Source organism: Apteryx mantelli, chromosome 8 (genome assembly GCF_036417845.1).
Source record: "Apteryx mantelli isolate bAptMan1 chromosome 8, bAptMan1.hap1, whole genome shotgun sequence".
NCBI lineage: Eukaryota > Metazoa > Chordata > Aves > Apterygiformes > Apterygidae > Apteryx > Apteryx mantelli.
In genome coordinates this window covers 28590791-28612867 of record NC_089985.1, presented here as the reverse complement: position 1 = coordinate 28612867, position 22077 = coordinate 28590791, and the positions used below count along the sequence as shown (strand labels likewise).

General features: G+C 37.8%; 1 protein-coding gene across 1 annotated transcript in view; it reads right to left on the bottom strand.

Annotated features, from left to right (window-relative positions):
* The window catches only part of ADGRL4 (adhesion G protein-coupled receptor L4), a 76001-nt gene that overhangs the window by 5727 nt on the left and 48197 nt on the right, over positions 1–22077 (bottom strand). The window contains exons 6-13 of the mRNA XM_067300773.1: positions 21308–21481; positions 21033–21216; positions 18672–18788; positions 16710–16903; positions 15262–15432; positions 13513–13716; positions 12023–12243; positions 11854–11920 (exon numbers count right to left, since the gene is read on the bottom strand). Of these exons, the coding sequence (XP_067156874.1) occupies positions 11854–11920; positions 12023–12243; positions 13513–13716; positions 15262–15432; positions 16710–16903; positions 18672–18788; positions 21033–21216; positions 21308–21481 (1332 nt within the window). The remainder of the gene's footprint in view (positions 1–11853; positions 11921–12022; positions 12244–13512; positions 13717–15261; positions 15433–16709; positions 16904–18671; positions 18789–21032; positions 21217–21307; positions 21482–22077) is intronic.

The following is a 22077-nucleotide window of genomic DNA, read 5'->3' as shown; positions in this document are numbered from 1 at the left end:
AACTAGTTGTTGTTGATAATCTGTGAGGTGTGGTCTGTGGAGAAAGCTGGTAATCTAACAGGTATCCTGGACTTTTAGGACTTTTTTCAGTCCTTTATCCTGGACTGAGTAGGGATGAAGGGGAAATGGCCTTTCACCAATATCAGCAAAGAGCCATACACAGCATTTAAACGGATAGGAGGGGAGGTCAAAGCACTCAAAATGCCTGGCCCCAGATATCACCACTTAAGGCATTTGCATTTGTATCCAAAACTGAGCTTCAAATGAATATATATGGAGGTAGTAGGCTATAGAAAGCATCCAAAATATAGACAGCCACCAGGAATCCTGGATCCCAAATCTTGCAGCTGGAAAATACTGTAGGAGTTTTGGATGAGAGATACCAAAACATCTAAAAAGGGTCCGGCTGCAACCTATAGCCAAATATTGTGTTTTATACTTAGTTTGGTTGTAAACTTTTGTTTTTGTAATTAAAGCACAATCTTAAGATCTTGCTGAATAAACCTTTGATGACATTATAATTAAGCCTGCCTTAAGGTGACAGGCAAGGTGAATGAGAATGAAATGACAAACATAAGGTAAGCTGTCTCCAGAGAGGCAGCAAACTGGAGCAGAGCAACATGTGCAGGCAACTGTGAAACAAAGTTTAGGGCAGACTTTCCACAAGCCTGGAAAGAGCCAGTCTGGGGACTACTGCTGCCACATGCCGGCTTTGGGGAGAAGTTACCTGTATAATGAGCAGAGCCACTCTGCAGCTTGGGGCAAACCCCAAGCAGGAGATGTTGTGGAACAGCCACAGTTTTATCAAGTGAATAATGATGTTACAGCATGACACGGTAAGGTCTTGAGCCTTTGTTTTCAGGGTTATTACATAGCTGAGTAGTTAGAGAAACTGCTGCATGTCCTGAGAGGTGGTTCTCTAGAAGTCTAATAGGCTAAAGGGGAATTGCATTGATTCCAAGCCCAGAACTGAATCCTCCTTTTTTTTTTTTTTAAATAAACAACCCCAAACTGCTACTAGGTAAACAGTAAACTCAGTTTTTTATTATTTCACAAAGGAAACATCTGACTTTCTCATTTCAAGCCAATTCTGTAAGGTGCTGAGCAGCCTCAGCCCCCTTGAGATTTCAGCGGGAGTCAGGTTTCACTCAAAGTGCTCAGGTGCACTACAGGACTAATTTTAATAATTACTCTATTCCTTTCTTTTAAGTGGTTAATCAAAGACAAGGGCTGATATAGGAACAGCCTCCGTTCATAGTATCTTCAGGGAATCATTTCTCCTTAAAGATATTTGTAAAAGTATTTTTAGCTTTCTTAAATTCTAGCAGTGTTTTGGTATATTCATGAGCAAATGATAGGAAAGTAAAAGTATATTTAAGTAAAATAGACATTAAATAAGTGTAATTATTAGGATCCCCTGAAATCAAGATTTTGTAGATTTAGGTAGCTACATTTATGTTTCTATATAAGCCGGAATAACCTCCAGCAAGCCACAAATCCTGATGAGCTAGGTTTTGCTGTACACCCTTGACTGACTTTAAGGGGAAGCTGGTAGATGTCCAGCACACCTCTCTTTGGGAGATCATCTGTATGAAGGACCAGGAGGATTTAGGACACTGGAGTAACTTCTGGTCCCACTAAGCCACTGGCATACTCAGAGTAGCAGTCTCCAGAGATTCAGAGGCAAGAATGGACACTGTCATGGGTTTCACTCTCCAGATTAGCATTTACTAATCATGTATCATGGATGTATGCTGTGGTAAAGGAGGACAGTCAAATTTTCCTGAGATTGTATTTCAGAGATCTCCACGGTACAGTTCCTGTGTTCATGACTGTGGTCTTGGTGGGTAAGACAAAGCAGGCACAGACAAAGCTGCCAGAAAGGTACAAGTCCTAGGATCAGATCTGGCCCACAGCCACTAGTCGGACAGCATTGGTCTGGATAATTTCCTCTTGTCCGTAAGAGAGGGAAAGTGATTGCAAATGCACAGAAATTTCCTGGTGCTTGCCTAATCACCTTGTCAACAGTAAGGAGGTTTTGCCAAAGGAATTAGCATGGACAGCTCTGTTCAATCCAGCAAACATGCATTTTAGGGCAGCATGGGAAAACCTGTGTGTAGTGGTAATGTACCTCTGCCCAGAGCTAGGATGACTAGGATGTAAACCTGGATGCTGAGGCCTTCCTCCCTCTGTCTGGATTCTCCTAGGGCTGCAGAGCAGAGCAACGCTGCCAGTGTGGGTTCCCCTAATGTAGGGAAACTCTCCAGCTACAGGCATGGGTAGAGCAAGGATACTGCTGTTTTGGCTTTTCTACTCCTATCAGTTCTGGGACCACCACAGTAGAATTTCATTCATCCACAGTTTGTAGAAGGAAATAATAGAACTGTATACATATCAATCCATAACAATATTTCCTAGGTCCTTTTTGCTAAGATGAGGATCCAGAAGAGCAGTGAAAAACAGTCTCATCTATTGTCTAAACAAATTATGAACTTCCTTGTTGATCACTAACTGTATTTTGCAAACTAAGTAATAACATAAAAATGAGCACGTAAGTCCTAAAATGCTAAATGTTTCAAGCTGTTGGAGTTCTGCTAATAGCACATTGCTTAGCAACTGCTAAATTTTAAATAGGTCCTTAATTCCACTGTTAAAATGTACGTATTTTACATACTGGTAGAATAACTGAATGTTCTATCCTCAAGTAAATAGAGTGCTTCACACTGCATGAAACATTTTCTGTGTAGGTACAGAATGATAGTTATTTTTAGTTGAGTACTGAATAGTACAAAATACACAAAATTTTATAAAGCATGCAAAATATCTACCTGCAAATAAAAATATTTGCACTCATGTTGAAGAGTTGTAGTTTCTTTCATAATTAATTACAATTAAACGGTAAGATATTGAGTGAAGTGATATACCATCATTTTGCTCCATCAAAGTAGCTGACAGCTGTCAAATTTTGCAACTGAGAAACCTTTCTTTCCTCCCCCTCCCCTTTTTTTTAAGCAAGACACAAGAGCATTTGAATGAACAGAGGGAGATGATCCATTTTTCATGGTCTTAGCTCAGTTAGCACCTGGACGTTTCATAAAATGAAACAGATAAGGACAAAAGGTGCTCAAGAAAATTTTGTCTAGACATTTTTTGTTGAAAAATATCAGTACATCAAAACTGAACGTTCACACATTCACTGTTTTAGCTTATACTTTCATCAGGAAATGCTTCCTGACCAGGACAGCTTTTATGGTTAAAGCCAGAAAGGACACTCACTTCTGAACAGCGAAAATCCCACCAGGATGTTGGAGGCATGGGCACACTTTTCTGTTGTACTTCGTATTCAGGCTATGATATGGCCCTTAGTTTCTGCAGCTCCTGTACCAGCTATTCACTGCTATCTCTCCAGCAGCCCTGCTGGATCTGTTCCATTCTGTATAAATAATTAAATATTCACTGGAGCAGGGAGATCTGGATCTCCCACACCCCCGAGTTTCTCAGGCCAGACTATCTAAACACAATTTCTTTTTTAACTGTGAAGTAATTGTTTAACATGAGACCGAGTTTTTGAGGCTATTTCAAGTACACATGTATTTATAGAATGAAAAAGGAATTGGTAATTTCACGTATAATATTCTTGTGTAAAAGATACACTCTAGGTTTTCAAAAGTTATTAAAACACTTTAAACACGAGCCTTTTAAGGCTCTCTGGTGTTACAAAGAAGAGCTAGTATGAGAAAGCAGCAGCTAATTCTAAAGATTCAGATATACTAGTTCTGATTCAGTCTGAGTACTTTACATTCAAACTTCAAAAATGAAGCCCCCAAATCATTCCCTTTTCCTTTCTTGGTCTCTGTCTCAATAATTGATGAAACCATCTATATGCTGATGTCAGATCTCACAAAAAAGAATGAGAAAATTTCTCCTGCTGCTCTCTTAGGCATATACTTGAATTTTTTACATATATCATATTGAATTTGGCTCTTTCAAAAAATGTCTGAAGTTCAGAGCAGCTGTATCAGTATCAGTCTTTACAATGACCCTCATTATGAGTGTTTGAATTAATGAGCTTGTGATGGTCTGAATTCTGCCACAGAGAGCAATAGCTTTCTGTCTTTCTGTCAGGCTGGCTTATGGCAGGGTAAAGTGACAACATTCAGTGGGTCATCGTTATTTCAGTCAGGGGAGAACAGAGTAAAGCTATTAACAATACAACAGTTTAAGCTTCAAAATGAAAATATATGCCATATTAATTGCATGAAATTGGAAACAAGCTGGCAGTCAACAGTCTGGGTTTGTCTCCTGACTGATTTATCTCATTATCATGTCCGCAGTGAATATACCTTCTCAAATGCTTAGGTATACAACAACAGTCTTATCTAGGAGTGGAAAATGTAACAAAAACATTTAAAAAAACCCTTCAGGCTGTTTCTGGGGAAATATTTTCAATAATACAGGATTAGATTTTTATGATTCTATGATTTTAATAATTTCACTGGTTTAAAAGTGAAAACATAGCTAAATGAGTTTATTTCAGACCCTGTCTCAGGAAATACACATTTTTCACATAGAGTTGTTCTTTATACATGAATACATAAATATTTCAAAGTTGTTCTTTTAAATACCTCAAGCTATAGATTTAGACTCAATTTAATAACTAAGCAGCTTTCTTTATATTTTAGAACATTTATAGGAAGCTATAAATAAATAAACAAATAAATGGGGTTTCTATATTTTTCATCAAAACAAACAGCTTCTCAGTCATTCTGGATTCAATCCTGTTTCTCACTGGATTGCAAAGCTAAACGCAGACTGACCTAAGTATCTTTATTTAACCTCAGTTCTGCAGCCAAGGGCAGGAGGGATGAGGAGGAATGAGGAGAGATGTATCTGATTCTGGCCATAAACTTTAGCCCAACTGGATGCAGTGGTCTGACTTGGGAGGGAGCATCAATAGCTTGACTGAGATGCTGAGATGGTGGGTCTGACAACAGGCTGTATTTGCCAGTTTGGAGGTGTGAATAGATGGCAGAAAGCTGTCCATGCCCTCCACAGGTCACCAAATCTGCAGATAACGTGTCTGAACATTTGGCCCTTTGCTTTTTAGAAGTACGCATGATTCTGCTGTGGATGTGGTCACAAAATCACACAGTGAGGCTTCTGATCATGCTCTGAAGGCTGCAAAAAACTCTTTAAATGACCAAGGGAGATTTCCAAAGAGAATATTCACATACAATCACTACTGCAAATATGAACTTACTTCCCTAAATGCCTTCAAGAGATGAATCAAAGGAGCAGTAGAAGAGTGGAAGAAAATGCATATTTGAGAGAGAAAATACATTCATCACTCATCATCAATGTTAACTGTCTAAAACAAATCTATGGATTTCTTTCAGTGAACAATTTAGAGTAAATGTAAGTGTTTATAGTGACGGTGTTCATAGTAGGCAATATAACAAATCACCAAGAGCATATTAAGCAATAAAAATGAAGAAGATGACTCATTCAGAGAGTTATGGCTTTCCTGAAAAAAGCTGCTGAGGCTGAACACACATGGATCCACTAAAATAGTGGGCACAGTTTATCTCATTAGAAAAGAAGAAGGATGACTGGGACATTGACCTGATCTGAGCTGTGGGACGTCTCAGGAAATCTGCATGGGTGGCTGGCACCTGTGTGTGCTCTTCACCTTCCCTTTAGCAGCCAGTCCGTATTCCCTCACCATCTCTTTCTGCTTGCTTCACCCTTGACGATGGAGGACATTTGACTGTTCAAGTCTAATGTCCTTTCAGTGAATCTGAGGGAACGCTGTCATAGAAGGGCCAAGAAGAACTTTTTACATGCTTTTTCCTGTAATACTACTAGTTAAGCTGATGGTTTTTACCTTTATAAAGAAAATCCCACAAGGATTTTTGGCCTTATGTTGTTCCTATTTGTTCCTATGTAACAACATAGGAGCAGATGATTTCCATTTGGTAGACTAACGGCCTCTTTTTCCAAATATTTCCAGGGACTTTGGAACAGGGGCATTAATGACAGTTTTCAAGAGCAGAGGGAAGGAAGAAAAAATCTTACTTTCACATAAAAGTCCTGGTCTTGCTGAGAAACCGCATCCATTGATATGGCAGTATGGAAACTGGCTTGGAGATTAAAGCTGATTTTGTCCACAAAATGGGGCTAGTACTTTCAGACTCTGTGATTATTTAGCACAGCAGGTACTGCTGGTTGCTGAACAACATTGCAGTTTGAACTAATCTGTTTCAACCAAAGTTGCAGACTCAGTCTTTAACTGTCACTGTGTAATTAATTATTTCCACCTTATCCACAATGGCAAAAACAATGCAATGGAGACACCTTTAACTGAAGTCACAGAGGGGCTGATGAAAAGGGGACTATTATTCTTTCATAAAGAAAAATAAAGCTATTGCTGTCCCTGCAGGAAATTTATTTTGTCTAGAAAGGCAGACTGAGGAACAAGAGTATATGTAAAAAAAGGTTAAACCAGCTTATTTTCTGAAAAATGTATGCTAAACAGTACAGAGTGTACTTTGCACAGCTATCTAAGAAACATAACTAGATATTTACCACAAATAACCTAGAGGGAAAAAAAGAACTCTCCAAAGACTAAATATTAAGTAAAAACTGTGAGATGGTGGTAAAGTTCATTATGACAGAGGCTGGAGGTCAAGGGACTTTTTCAGTAGTACTCCTTAGAAAGCAAGAGCAATGAACATGAACTTCTGTATCAAAGAACAGCAATAATGATGTGAGCAAGCCTTCAGTGTACCTGATTACAGCGGTGTGGTGTGACTGACTTTTGCTTAAACTCTTTGAATATTTACTTTTTTACAAGAAAGATGTTCGGTCTGAATGGCCTAGATTAGAGTATTAAGTACATGAAACTTGTGAGTATATGAGAAAACAGCAGAGTAATGGATTTGCCTGGAAATTTTTCCGCATTGATTGCAGCAGTATTACTAATCCTGAATCAACCTAAATGACAGAACTGAATAAGTATTAGAGCTGTCCAATAAGATCTGATGAATGCGCTATTCCATTAATTTTACCTTTTTTGTTGAATAAATTATTTGACAAATAATGGTAAAATTCATCAAATAAATTATCTGATGAATATATTTTTTAAGTAATCGACTAGCTCTAATGAATATGCAGGCAGTTCCTTAATGAAAGGCATTATTCTACTGTTAGCCTGCTTTCATCACTCATATGTCACTTTTTTTGTATTGTGCAACTGCAATCTGTATATATTCACCCATTCATTTATACATGCGAAGTTCAAAACAGTATGGTTAATCAATCACTGCAATTCTTAGAATATTTTTTGCTTTACAGTTGATTATTCATTACATTCCCATATAGAAATGCTTAACAAAAGGAACCTGGCTTTTCTAAGCACACCTCTCCCAGGAACTATTCTTGGCTTGTATGTTCCAAGTCAAGTTTACAAAAATGCTCTGCAAATTGCAGGTTCCATTTATAAGCCATTTTTGTAGTTGCAAACACTACAATTACCAATTGTTTCAAGAAACTGGAGCCTGAATCCAAGCCAGACTCCTTCAAGGTCCCTGGAAACACATATTAGAGGAGTAAAACAAGGAAGAGCATACAGTAGTAGCAGTCTCCTCACTGTACAGCACTGGGATGTTTGGATAAAAGGCACAGACAGGATTATTTGGATGGTGTGCAATTTTGGAAATGTTTCCGTGTTCCAAAGAGCAAGTCTATATTTTGTTATTACAGAGGTGGTCTCAATAAATGGTACTGGTAGATTTACACTGTTAAGCAACAATTCGTACCTGTTAATGTTGCAATGTGTCACACTTCCAAGGCCTGGTTCCTCACAGAGGGTATACCAATTTCGTCTTGGCAGTGACAGTGGGTAGAATAGTCATGTATCTATCAATACTGTAAAGGTGCAAATCATGTTATTCTGGTCCCTTTGAACTTGCTCCACAAAGCTCAACCAAACAGACTTAATAAGTGAAGGTCCTGGGAGAGAGATGTATTAAAGGATCCTCTATAGCTGCACCTGGAGTAGCAGTGATCCTCCTCTGAATTTTCCTTTCAGTGGCTTGTAGACTTTGGGTAAGTACAGTGTTAATAGTTTTACAGCCAATTGGGCATCTACTATATGTCCTGTAGGTGTCCTCCATAGTAGGTATGAGTGAAGGGACTTATCCTGTGATCACTGAGCTCAAAGGACAAAGTTCCCACTAACTTCAGTAGTGCAGAATGAAGCCCTTACATAGGTCTGTGCCCTCTGCACACAGAGCTGTCTGCCATGCCAGAGGTGTGGGGGCCTGGCAGAAGGCCAGGGCGGTGGAAAGGAGTTGGTGCTTGGCTGACATTACAGGCTCATCAAAACCGCAGCTGCATTACCCTGCGCACAAATGGTTATTTCCATTCTACACACTTGCTATTACAGAGAGATTATTATTGTAAGAGTGTATTACAAAAGAAAAGAAAATGTTCTAGGGATTTTTTTCATTTTCATACCTTTTATCTCTGGAGCTTATATTTGTATTTGCCTCAATCAGGCATGGGTTGTGGTATGTGTGAATGTTTGTCCCTTAAAGCCTGTGCTAAACTCACTTTTCTATTAAAAAGTTTAAATACTTGTTATAAATAATTTCTCCATACTTGTATGCTTTGATCTAATCTACTGCATAGTTTTAGCTAAAATGGTTGTGGTTCTAAAGATTACAAGTATTAGGAGGAGGAAATAAGTTGTGGAAATTATCTTCAGCTTGCAGCTTGCTTTACTAAGGTTTAAAATGCCTTTTCTTTGCTAACACAATCTAAAGAGCTTCTGACCCACTCCTTTTCATGCACAGTCACCAATCTAATAATAATAATTTTTAGATGGGATCAGTAAGGCCACTGCTTTACTCTTAAGAATTCTAATAGAGCCTCAATATTAATAAGCAAACACCTTCAGGAGTAGTGTTACTCCTTAGGCAATCAGAGAACTTAGTTTGTACTCCTGATAAACACTTGAGCTCCTTATGCTTCACTATTATTACAGCAGATTTAAAGCCCAAGGATGTGTTTGAAACAATGTGCCTAGAGGCAGAGAATCCACTGGTACAGAACCTGTTCTGTTCTTAATCATTTACATGTTGTCTCAAAGGCATATTACGATATAATCCAAACCACAAGTCTCCCAGGGCCCCATTCACAGAAACTGAAAGCACCATTTGGGTACATGGGCTTTTGTGCTGACACTGAATTTATTGTTTTTGTGCAAGAATCAGATTTGTGGTGTGCTGCTCTCCAGAGATTTGATATCCAAACTCTCCAGGCTATCTTGGAAAACCTGCAAGCTCAATGCCATTCATACATGAAGCTCAGGATTAAAGGCAAGCTTGAAGCTGCCAGGGTTTGTGGTTTAGTATATGAGGGTTGCAGTGCTTGATTATCTGGTTATCCCAGAACAAAAGTAACATTTCCTTTCCAGAGTGCCTAATTAGGATAATTTTTTGCTTCAGTTAGCTATGTGTAGGATAGGAATGTTGGAAAGAGATAGGTTTCTGTAATTAAAAAGTCTTTCTGATTGGCACTGCTTTGGAAAGAGATTAAACTGTTATATTGCTCATCTAATACACTAAATAGGAAGGCTGGACAGTGGAAATAGAATTAATGACTCCAGCATGCCTTCTTCAGAGCAGACATTTAGCACCAACTTCATCTTCTAAATTCAATACCTATTTTCATGAGGTTTGCCATATTTTCCTTGGAGAATAATCCGGATAGGGTGTGAGCAAATTAACTAGCTCCCTGCATCCTTTGAAAACTTCTCTCTTGCATTTCACGCTTCAATTTGCCATCAGCCCATCAGAACAAACAATTCCGCACTCCCAGAAAATCACACAGCAGCCTAACCAGCTCACTGAAAACGGAGTGCATTTCCTCCTGTGTATAGTACTGCCTGTGTGCATGATTATGAGGAGACAATGATCAATGTCTGAGAATATTCTGAAAATGAATTATCACAAATTACTTTCATAACAAAAGTAAATATAGCAAAACAACTGCAGGGCTATTTCCTGTCCAGCTACATTCACACTGTGCGGCTTCACTTAGGCAAAGGAGCTAGAAAGTAGAAGGAACTGGCTGGCTGTTACTCTTTTCCGTAGGAGGAATTCATTGGTGCACTGGGCCTGTATCAACTTCTATCACCTCCCCTTTTTCTTTTAATTCTAGGAAACTGCCTGCTGCAAGATGTGGAGTGCTCAAAGAGCAGCTGTGGGCCTTAGAGCCTGGCTTGTAGGATGTGCCTCTGAGGCCAACCAAATGTATATCAAAGCCAGTGCAGACCTGCTCTGCTTTTGTACTGTCTGCCTGAGATCCTGCATCAGGCACAACTCAGCTGGACCTGAAGACACAGCTACAGATGCATAAATTGTGGCCATTTTGTATATTTTGATAACAGAGCTTTCCTATACTAACAGTGCAGTGATGCATTTCACCTGAAGGCAGATGAGGTATAGGGAAAACAAAAACCAAAAAAATCCCAACCCTGCAAGTTGCCTTCATGGAAGAAAGAGATAGGGTGCAAAGAGGAAACAGGAAATCTGCAACATAAACCCAAGAAGTCTAAGAATTTTCCAGTAAAGAATGGTCTTTCCCCATTGTTTACTGTCACTGCAGTAGCCTGTCAGCTGAAAAGACCATCTCCTGCTCACCAGGGAGCTGTGGGGGTGACAGCGGCTTGTCTTGCTCAAGGTCAGCTGGGCTGAGGTGGTGAGGCATCATGCTGTGGCGGCACTAGGCAGGCTGCTCCCAGCCTGTCCCCAATGTACAGTAGGAATTTGGGGTAGAACTGGCCCAAAATTATACCTGATACTTTATTCAACTTTGAAATGGCTAATCTGCTCAAATAAAACTGTTTTGTTGTCACCTTGCCTGCATTAGGCACTGCCACTTTTTCCTGTTAGAAATCCTCACATTTATCACCAAATAGCTAAAAAAGCAACAAAGAGTTATAACCGACTTGACCAGAGATGTCATGAGGCCTCACCATTGTACCTTCTTCTCCTCTAAGATCCAGCTATTGCCAGATCACTGTCAACCTAGTCATACACAATAAAGCCCATTACAGTTGGAATGGTTTGTTAAACTTTACAGCACTTAGAAAGGCTCTTGAGGCACCAAAAATGTCTTGATTTAGAAAGGAACATATAATACCTGCCAAATTTGCAGGTTTGAAACCACTTCCAATAAGAATTAAAAAGGCCCTCTTCACAGCTAAAACAGGGCTATCAATACTTGACTTGTCTGCCCATGTGAAATAGAGGGTTCTTTTCTCTGACGTCGCAATTTAGTTTAAAATAGCTTTGATGATGACAGGGTACACACGAATGATAAAACCATAAAGATGACAGTCTAATCTTACAAAGATGACCGATCACTGATAAGAGATTAAGTCACACAACATTTGAAAAACCAGATTATCTGTCTGCTGTGATAGTGCCTGTGTACACCTCCTGCCGAGCCATGCTGAGATGCCAATGACATACGAAGATGCTACTTCTTAAAAACTAAAAATGCTCACAAAATTTCTCAAACTGTGGGGTTAAAAGAAAGCAAGCCAGTAAGAAAAAAGTTCTGATCTGACATAGAGTTTTTTTGTCAAACGTTCATTTTTCAGACTAGTGAAGTATTTAGATGTACAGCATATAAATAATTTAGGGACACTATAAAAGGGTCTAAATTAGCCAATTCTGCCCTGTAATTAGCACTCACAGCTATGCTGGCAATGGGTGGGTGATTATTAAACACCTTTTATTGTTGGTTTTATGTACTACAATAAAAAAGGAAAATTATACTTACAAGAATTATTAGACATGCTGGTCCTATAAAACTCCATATAAAGTTATTCTTTGTGCTGAGCCAACATCTGAAAAGTAAACAGCACAAAATGTCTTGAAATACGCTAGACTGCTGTGACTACTGCATCCTTATATATGCCCCTGATTGGGACACAGAAACAGCAACTTACACTTCCGTAGTGCCGTAATACTTGTATCCTAGCGCGGCAGAGATTCCAACTACCACAGCTGGACTGATGTAGCCAAAGACATAGAAATTCTTGTGTAAAAATCCCTTGTTGTAGATGACTCCCACGACTATAAGGTAGAGGTGAATGCCTTCAATGCACATCCATGCAAAAGCAGCTAGAAGGAAATAATGGAGTAACCCAGCAGTGATTGAGCAGAAGAGCTAGAAAGTCAATCAGAGAAAGCAAGAGTCATAATTCTATTAATATGTCTCTATTAATATTACAGCATATGCACAGCAATCTAGTGATGATAAAGTGGTGGCCCAACAGCCCAGACGTAAGCCTGATTGATTGACAAGAACTTGGCCTATACACATAAGCACCCTTGTTCATTAATGTTTTCTGTAGCAACTGGTAAAATGAACAGACTACCTTCAACTTTTAAAATCGGGACACATGTTGGTGTATGCCTTCCCAGATAAACTGCATAAATAAATTGACAGCGTTGATCCTATAGTTACAGCTGAGTAGTCTATAGGCTTTGCTGACTTAGACAAAGAGTATTTTTATGATTTTCATAAGAAGACAAAATGGCAGAGCAAGCAATCATTTCTAAAAGAACTTTTTTACTACAAAATATCTGCAAAATTATATTCCTCAGTTAATCAATACTGGAGTGCTGTCTCAGGCATTGCAGCTCATAATTTTTCAAGTAATTTAAAATCCTATTCAGCCGTTTATAGTAGCTTTTTGATAATCTATGCATAATTTAATTTCCTAAAACTAATCTGAAACATAATATTAAATATTTCACATTTCTGTATTATGTATAACCACAGAAGGACCAGATTTTTCATAAACATTGATTAATGAAGTTTTCTCACAACAGTTAGAAGTATCAAGAGATTACTTCGATTTAGCCATATTTGGTGAAGTACACAGGAATGTTAACCAGTAGTCTAGGGCAAAATGTGAAGAATGCCATGTTCATCTGAAACTGGAGGTACAATTTAGTTAGGCAGAATGTATCTTGGTGGACTATAATCTTCCTGAGATGCAAGAATCAACAGACCTGCTTGTATAAAAGGGACAGGAAGAGATCAAGACCTTAGATTTAGAACTGAAAGATCTTCCAGCCAACAGTCTAATATCTGATTTTTAAGGAAAACATCCACAGAGCCACCAACATTGCTTTCTGCAGCATGCAAATATGAAAAGTGAAAATGTCAAACACATTGAGACAACTGTCTCAGTTAAAGCGACAAAGCTCAAGTGAAATCAATGGAACAGAGTTAAGAAGATGGTCCCATGTTTTTAAATACGGCAAACTCAGATGACCATTTTATGTTTCCCATTACTAGACTAGGAAGTCAGTGTCACTAGAATATTCATACACTAGGAAATGCTGCAGAGAGATGGAATAGGGTGTCTTACACTGTCTATTTACTTTACAACACAAAATCAAGATGCAACAAGTAAAAATTACTCACCTTATTATTGTTCATATTAATTCCAACCAGAAAAATAAGTTCCGCCAGGAAAAGACTGCAGCAGAGGTTTTTGTGAATTGTCGTTCTAGTGCTTTGAATTTCACTGAAGAACCAGAATGTAAAAATGCACATGGAGAGGCAAATCAACGAAATAATTATTCCTAGCTGAGTGATTCTTGTAAGAATGTTATAATTTGTAACACCCTGGGGGAAAATTATAATATAATATTTAAAAGAATAGCTCTATACCTTCTCAAGAAAGACTTCATTTTATAATACAGTTCTTTTCTTCTTTTGTACAATATATTAATCAAAACTGTTTGTAGAGTTTCAGTGCAAATGTACACTTTGGATAATCTAAAAAGTAATGTTTTTTGTGAGGCAGATATAATTCTAGGGGAAATTAGGAAAGAACTGTATACATTACTGCTCCTGTAGTTTGTGATGTGTTATTTCTTAGCAAAACTTTGTATTAACATTAATATCTCCTAATATGATTTTAAAAATCAGATCATTTTAGTGAATGACAAATGCAGTGGCGGTAGGACATATATTAATCTGACACGAACATTTTCTAATATAAAAGGACATATCACAGCACTGACTTAGATAAGCTAAACTGAATAACCATCTTACCGAATTTGCAACATGATCAAAACAAGACACTGAAATACCAATCCCTTCAAACAAATGCTAGTTCCAGATATGTAACATGAACATTCTCTAAAAAACACAGTCTATTTTTAATGATTAAGTGTACGTATTTTCTGTGTAGGCACACAGCTACATTTGCTACTTGGTATTCTCAAAAAGAATCTCTGAAATACATGATTACACATCAGCATAAAGGCAGGATTCAGCTGACCCTAAAATGTATCTAAGTATTTTTTCTAAATGAAGAACCAGAGATTATCTTGCTCCCCTCCTCCCTTTTTAAAATAACTACATAAATACCACAAAAGTCTTAAATTTGAACCAAAGACTTAGGATGCTATTTAGCAACCGGGAAACAGCCTCTATCAGCATGAAATTCACAGTGTGGGAGAACTGTCTCAATACAGTATATTCATGCTAATATTTGGCTTGCTGTCAATTCTGATACCTTAAATAGCTGCCTCCTGAGGCAGGATCCCAGCTCCTGCAGGTCCCCGCATAGATCCTGGAAATCTATGGGGCCTCTTACTGTAGGAAAGACATAAACTGAGTGGTTACTTTCACGAATCTGTGGTGGTCGTGAGGGTCCATGCTTTACTGGTCATAAACACCATTCTGCTTACTGTTGCTGTATGCTTTTCTGATACTGCTAGTGCAAACTCTCAGGAGAGAATTTAAGGGGATTTTTAGATGCCAAGGTAAGACAAATGGGTGACAAAGTTTTGTGAAAGAGAAATTCTGGGCCATATGGTTGTTGACCACCAATGAATGCCAATTAAATCCCACGGTAGTCTTAAAGTGGAGTTTAAAATTAAAAGCAATGCACCAAAAATAAGCACAACAGACTGTGTATTTGGAACAAGCTCCTTTGCTGCATCACTGCTCTGTAATACTGCAGAAAAGACATAAGGAAATTCAAACACATATGGGAGGAATTTTGTTTGCCCCGTGCACAATAAATTGTGTGTTTGCCGAACAAGAAAAAAAGACACAACCTAAAGGGGGAAAAGTATATCAGTTGCACTGAAATAAAAACACAACCAATGAAGATGGAAGAAATTATTAGGTAAAACACTAAATTAAAATAGCACTTACAACGGAGCCACCTGAGGACATCAAAACAGCAAAATGAGTCAGATGATTGCATTTGCATGAGATGTGAGTGGTGTTGGAATGTGTCAGCTCACAGCCTTCTGTAGCCCAGTTGCCATTCATTGTGTCTGCTGAGTAGTTCCAAAATGCACATTTAATATCTTTATCTGCAGTCTGGAACAGAAACAAGATGTTTTACTGATGGCAAAAGGCAGGATATTTCCCATCTAGAGACCTTTCTTACACTAGCCAGAACAATTCATTAAAAACTGCATGTTTCCATTGGAAGGCTAGGAAACAAAAAGCACATTCTGCAAGGCCTATTCCAAGCAATTAAAACACGGCTCTGGATCAAAAACTTTATGCACACAACTAACATCCAACCGAACATGCAGGCTAATCGGATTACAGAACCCTTTTGGCACGCACAAAAGTTGGAATTTTTTAGCTACTGAAAACATTGTTATATATACCTATGCACCTGCTAAAAATGGACTAAACCTCAAGGTTACAGCCACATTGCCTACCCTGCTCATAGTCCTGTCCAACTGAATGATTCAAAAATTCAGACTTATCCTGTGCATCTTATGAAGTAATCGGGGAGAAAGCCAGGGTCATATCACACCTGGTATATCAGGTGCGATGAGCACAATGAATAAGACCACTAATATTATTTATTACTGACAGGGCTTACAAACATTAGTCAGAGATCAGGTCCCTGCTGTATTAGATGTTGTATAAATATATGCAAATATAGATAAAGGTGATCTCTATCTCCAATATTACAAGATGTGGCAAATTTAAAAGCTGGATAACCAAGGTTAACACATTCCCCAATGTCCCACTGGCCACCTCCTTACGCAGAACCACTTTGTTGATGTTTCAGATCAGGTCTTTGTGCCATGTAACATGATTCTTCACATGCAGGTGAAGCCAGGAAAATCTATTTTGTACACTGGAAGCTAAACTCTCAGTTTTAAAGTAATGTGTACAAATTTCAGAAATAACAAAGTTGTTACACTGTAGGTTCTGCTATTACTTCTTTGCTGCAGATAGTGCATAACTTGAAATGTTTCATCATCCTTTTAGGTATGTAGTTTTAATCATCTGATAAAGTATTTGAAAACCGACCTAAATACAGAAGAGTCAGGATACTGTAATGTTCTCTGATTCAAGTAACATTTTATTCATACAGCAACCCAGTGAAGATGTAATTGTTGCCCTTCCTTTAGTCTAGTAGCACTTTTCAGCAGTATCGTATCTAGTGTATTGCACTTATGGTGCCACATTTGAGATTGTCATTTTTTTCTCTAATTAGATTAAACTCACATCAGCAAACAATAGAATTATGTCTCAACATATCATACACTGCAGGTATGGTTACATCACGTAAAATAATTAGCTACTGTTTTCCTTTTATTTGAAGTTGATAATAAAAAAAAAACCCTTACCTTGGCATACTTTAAGGTAAATGTTATTTTCTCAAGCTCATAGAGCGTAGGTGGATTTGAGCTAATTGCAACAGCTATAACTGATGAGCTTACTGTCTGTCTCTGTTCTGAACTATCTTTCGAGGAGCGGTTTTTAGGCGATGAAAGCAAAGAACCAATATTGCTGTACCGCAGAAAGACAACTGCAACGGTGCCTATCAATCAAACAGACCATGTTTAGTAGTTTGTGGTTTTTTTATAGAAGAACAAAATTGAAGACATTAAGGAAACAATAAACAAAAGACATTGTTACTGCTACTGCATAAAATATGCAAAACAGATGGAATCTTTGTGGAATACTTATAAAAATGTTTTAGAGACAATGAAATATAGCTTTATTTAAAACAATGTAACTGCCATTAGAATTAAAAATGTGTGTTCACACTGGAAATTCTAATTAGATATATGCATACATATTTTTTCTAGAGCAATATATGCTTGCTGCTGTACTGTAGTTGGCTGCACATGTGGTGTCAGGTCTCGTAAACTAAAATGGCTAAGACCTGAGGTAAATACTTGGACTCTCTAAAGTGCATGGCTTGCTTTGAGCTCTATTACACAGGAGCCAGAATGGAATACATGTAGGGAAAGAGAAAGCAAAGGTAGTTTAGGATGTAGTGCTGGTTTGAAAAAATGCAGTGCTTTTTTCCCTGGTAAAGGTTTAAGGTTCATTGATAGGTCATGGGATTAACCACCAATTAGCGGAATGGTTAAGATTAAAAAAAAAATTTTCTATGTTTTCCAAATTAGGTTGGTTAATTCTGGAGCTGTTTTTACACTCAGATTTATTTTTTCAGTGAAGGAGTGATGACAGCTGTAGGCCATTTTGGTAATGCTCTGAGGTCCAAGCCAAGATCTGGGCTCTGTTGTTTTTGGTACTGAAGAACACGTATTCTTGCCTCAATGACCTACTTTCTAAACAGAGAAGATGCACCAATTTTTGGAGGAGCAGTGACACAGAGAGATGTAGGGGCCAGTCCAGAATCACACAGAAGATCTATGGCTGAGAAAAGGATAAAGCTGAGTCTCTTTGGTGTCAGTATCCAGTGTTTAAACTAGATAAAAGTAATTTAGATAAGAGCAGGATGCGTCTCAAAGTTCTCCCTGTATTTTCATCTGGGCACTTCTCATCTCAGAAAACAAGAAATTATACTGGGAAGCAACACATGGTTGTCAGTCTAAGGTGGCTCAGGCCCGTAGGAGGGGATTTCACATTAAAGATACTTGTCCTCTCTCTATCGATATCAGTGTTATCCTGTTGTTTCCTCGTCCCAAAGGGCACTCGGCAGTACATTTCCCCAGAGCTGCAGTGGATGACTGGTCCAACAGACACCTGGTATGACCTAAGACATATTTACTGTTCTGACGTTTTTGGTTTGTAGGAGACGCATATGGTGATGGGAAACAGGGAGCTTATTCTTTATACCTCAGTTCATTCCTGTGGGCCTTGCAGTCAGCCTAGATGATCTATTATATCTGGCTTATCTCTGGATTTTAATGACTTGATGTAATAGTACTACCAGATATATACCTATCAGGAACAGAGTCGATATTTTTTGTGGGACAGTTTAGGTTTGCAGATGTAATCTTTGCTATATTAATGCCTTTATGACATATTGTTCAACACAGATAAAAAAAGGGCTGTGTTCAGGTAAAAATGGGCAAAATCAGAGGCACTGAAACACTGAACCTCTGGTTCACTGCACCACTGGCAATAAGAATAGAAATACTAGTGCTGAGACAATAAAGGGGTAGGTGAAATGGTGATAACGATGCCTTGACTCCTCTGTAGTTAGCAGGACTGCAGCTCTCTCTGACTGCAAACTGCACGTTTTATTTTTCTAGTGGGTACAGATCTAGCACAGGTCTATCCAAGGTGTTTATTAACACTCCCCCCCACACACTCTAATAATTTTTTCTTACCATTAGGATGAGATTCCTCTTTCTTCTTTGGAGAGATCTTTATATAATCTCCTCCTGTGTATATGTGTGGGTGAATGTGTTTCATGTGGTGTGAATCAAAAGCAAAAGTCTTGAGTACTGCAAAAGAAGAAAAATACTGTACAAATCACAGCTCCATTACAATCTAACATAATTTACAGTTGGGTTAATAAATGTGCTATTGGATTGCATAATTACTGTAAATTTTAAGAATATATCATTGTGCCAAATATTTCAAGAAAAATGCTATTAATATAGCATGTTTGCTTAAACCTCTAGATTTTGTTATTTTCATGCATACATTTTGCTCTCATACTTTTTACTCTTTCCATGAAAAATATAGTCTTTTATTTACCTTGCATTAAATTAGGCACTGGAAAGAATAATGTAGGTTACTTTGGGAAGAGCTATTGCTTTATTAAAAATGCATTTCTGAAAGGGACCACAAATCACAATTATAAAAAGCAAAGGATAAAATTCTCTACTGAATAGTAGCATTTGATAAAAGCCAGTTTTTGAAAAGTGTATATTTTATAGTTATCTATCCATGCTACCAAATGCACATTGCACCATGAAATAATGATTTGTATTGTCAAAAAACAAACAAGCAAGCATCACCCCTCAGGACAAAAAATACGTTAGAGGACATTGAGCTCTTTACTTGGTTCATTATAGTGCTGAGTTTCAATCACCCACGATGGGAAAAAAAAAGTCAATCAGGCCTTTTTTTAAAAACAAAACAGCAACAAACAAATCTAAAACTCGACTGATGGAGGAGTATCACTAAGCTAGACCATCTGCATTGCTTATAGCACAGCACACAAAAATAATATGAGCTATTCAATAGACCGGCTGTCAGAAAACGTATGTCAGGCCATAAGAAATAGTTTTGGTAGATGGAGTTTTGAAAAGCTTGTAGTTTGAGAACTTGCACCATAAAAAGCAGTGAGAGAGAGGTAATTCCATAGGTCCTGTGACAAAATAGATGTGTGGGACACATATTTACCTTGTGGAGAGTATTTTCATGCTGAGCAATAATAGCAAAAAAAAAAATAGTGCTTGGGGCCAGTTTGGAAAAGAATTCTTAGATGTTCAAATTTTGCAGCAAAACTCACCCAAAAAGGGTCAACCTTTGAAACAGAAATTCCTTCCCATTCTCATTATTGGATTTCTTTCTTTTTCTTTTTTTAATTTTTTTGAGCCACCCTCCTTCTGACTGGTGTCTCTACTGCCACTGATGGCAGCACTAGACTTCTCTTTCTTCTTCACCTTTAAGGCCTCAGCGCCATGTCCACAACAGTCTATGTCTTCAGAGAAGAACAGGGAAGAAGAGGGGCTTTTTGATGAGCTCCTCCTACCGTTCCGGATCTGCCGGAAGTACTTTGAACTAAAATAAATCCGCTTCTAGAGAATTTCCAACACGGAACAAATCCCTATTTTTCCATCAGTTTTGCTAATTTAATTTCAGAAAGCCAAGGAAAGAACAGATGGCTTGATCTTCCTCAGGACCAAAGGAGGAATCTTTCTCATAAGCTGGTCTTATAAAATGGCAAATTGATAGGAATAGCAGAGCTAGTGAAGGACTGGACTGAATTTAAAATTAGAAATCAGTTCAGGTGGAGTTTGGGTACATTTGGAAGAACAAAAATGAATGAGTGGCGATCGCCAAAGAAATCAGCAAGGCTTTATTAGAGTAGGATTTTCAAAAATGGTTGTTACTAGTCTTACACTGCTCCCACTGAAGGAATGGTAAACCTATTACTGTCATAGGAAAACTGGTAGGAGTTGGTGTGAAGACACCAGTATGCTGGGAGATGGTAGGAAGCAAAATGGTACAGTGGAGATACCCAGTTGTCTTCCCCTGAAACTTCTCTGAACACCAGAAATTTCTCTGAAAATAAGCCCATACCAGATCAGACTCACAAGGTTCAAACTTATTCAGAGTTCATTTACAATACTTTCACTGAACCAAAAAAAGCCAAAAAAGGTTTATAGCGCAAATCCGATTTTCATTCTGTTGCTGTTTTAATGCATATAAGATTCATAGGATATTTTTATGCATATAAGAGGATTCACTATGTCAGTGTGGCTGTAATGAGAGATTGAAAGAGAATCTGAAAGGACAACTTCCCACAGCCTCTCGTTAGTTTTCTCTGGGCTCAAATGTTCAATATTTGACAACTATGATACCTACACTGAAAGTCAGGTGTTAGTTATGAAACATACAAATTATCACCTGTGTGTTTTATATAACACCATTTCTACTCTTTATAATTGTGCTGAAAAACTCTTCAGTGTAATTCACATCTAAAGTATTCCTTAGATTAATTTTCTTTATCTTACCTATGTCACTTGCATTAGCATCTAGCTGTGTTGTCTTTTTGATGTTCTGTGACATGAGAAGCGTTGCTTGTTCTACAGTATGCATCAGTTTAGTCAGACTCGTTCTTTGGTTATCTACAGGAAGAGCTTCCCAGACTGTAATTTTGTCTTTTTGTAAAAGATTGTTCACAGTGTTAACCAAAACCTGTAAATAAAAGAATATTTTTAAGCATTAGAGTCGTACACTATTTGTAGAAGAAGAAAAACCCCACAATTTTAAGGCTTGATCCACTCACATTAATAGTTGTATTACGAAGTGCTTCATTGTCAGGAACTGAGTAATGCATTGTATTCAGTGAAGAATAAGATAATGCTTCTACATATGAAATTACATCTACAGGTAAAAGTGGTCCTAAAGTATTTTTATTAATTTCTTGCAGCATCTCCAAGGGTGTTTTTAAATAACTAATCTGAAAAATACAAGAAATCACAAGTAAAGCCACAAACAATTTCTATAAGTAGAAGAGGAAACCCAATGCAAATGAATGATTTCTGTGAATTAACAATAACATAATACCTTTTGAGATGCTTATGCATAAAAAGAAGCACTGTTTAACTGAACAGGTCTACATGTAAAGTAATGGTGTTACTCAAATAGAAGAGGCATGACTGATAAGACCCTAGCAAACAACTATGGTAAAAAAAAGAAGTCATGTGCTATCATCTACTTTTTTTTTTTTTAACTTCTGCAGCTCAGTTTTATTTATCATAATGCTGTAGTAGGGACTAGTAAATGTTCTGCAACATATTTTGCAAAAATAATTAAATATCAATAATACATCAACTCAATTGACTCTTTTCTGTTAAATTTTAGTTGAAGTGGTGGGAGCAGATGGGCAGTATTTATTTATTTTGTTTGGATTTTTTGGCAAATGCAGCTTATAAAGCATGTAGATTAGTGCAACCCTACTGCGTATTTCACCCTTACTGCTTAAAGTTTAACGAGTAATAGGCCAGAGAAGGTGAGATGCAGATGAAGTGTTCAGCCTAGATTGCAGGTTTCAAT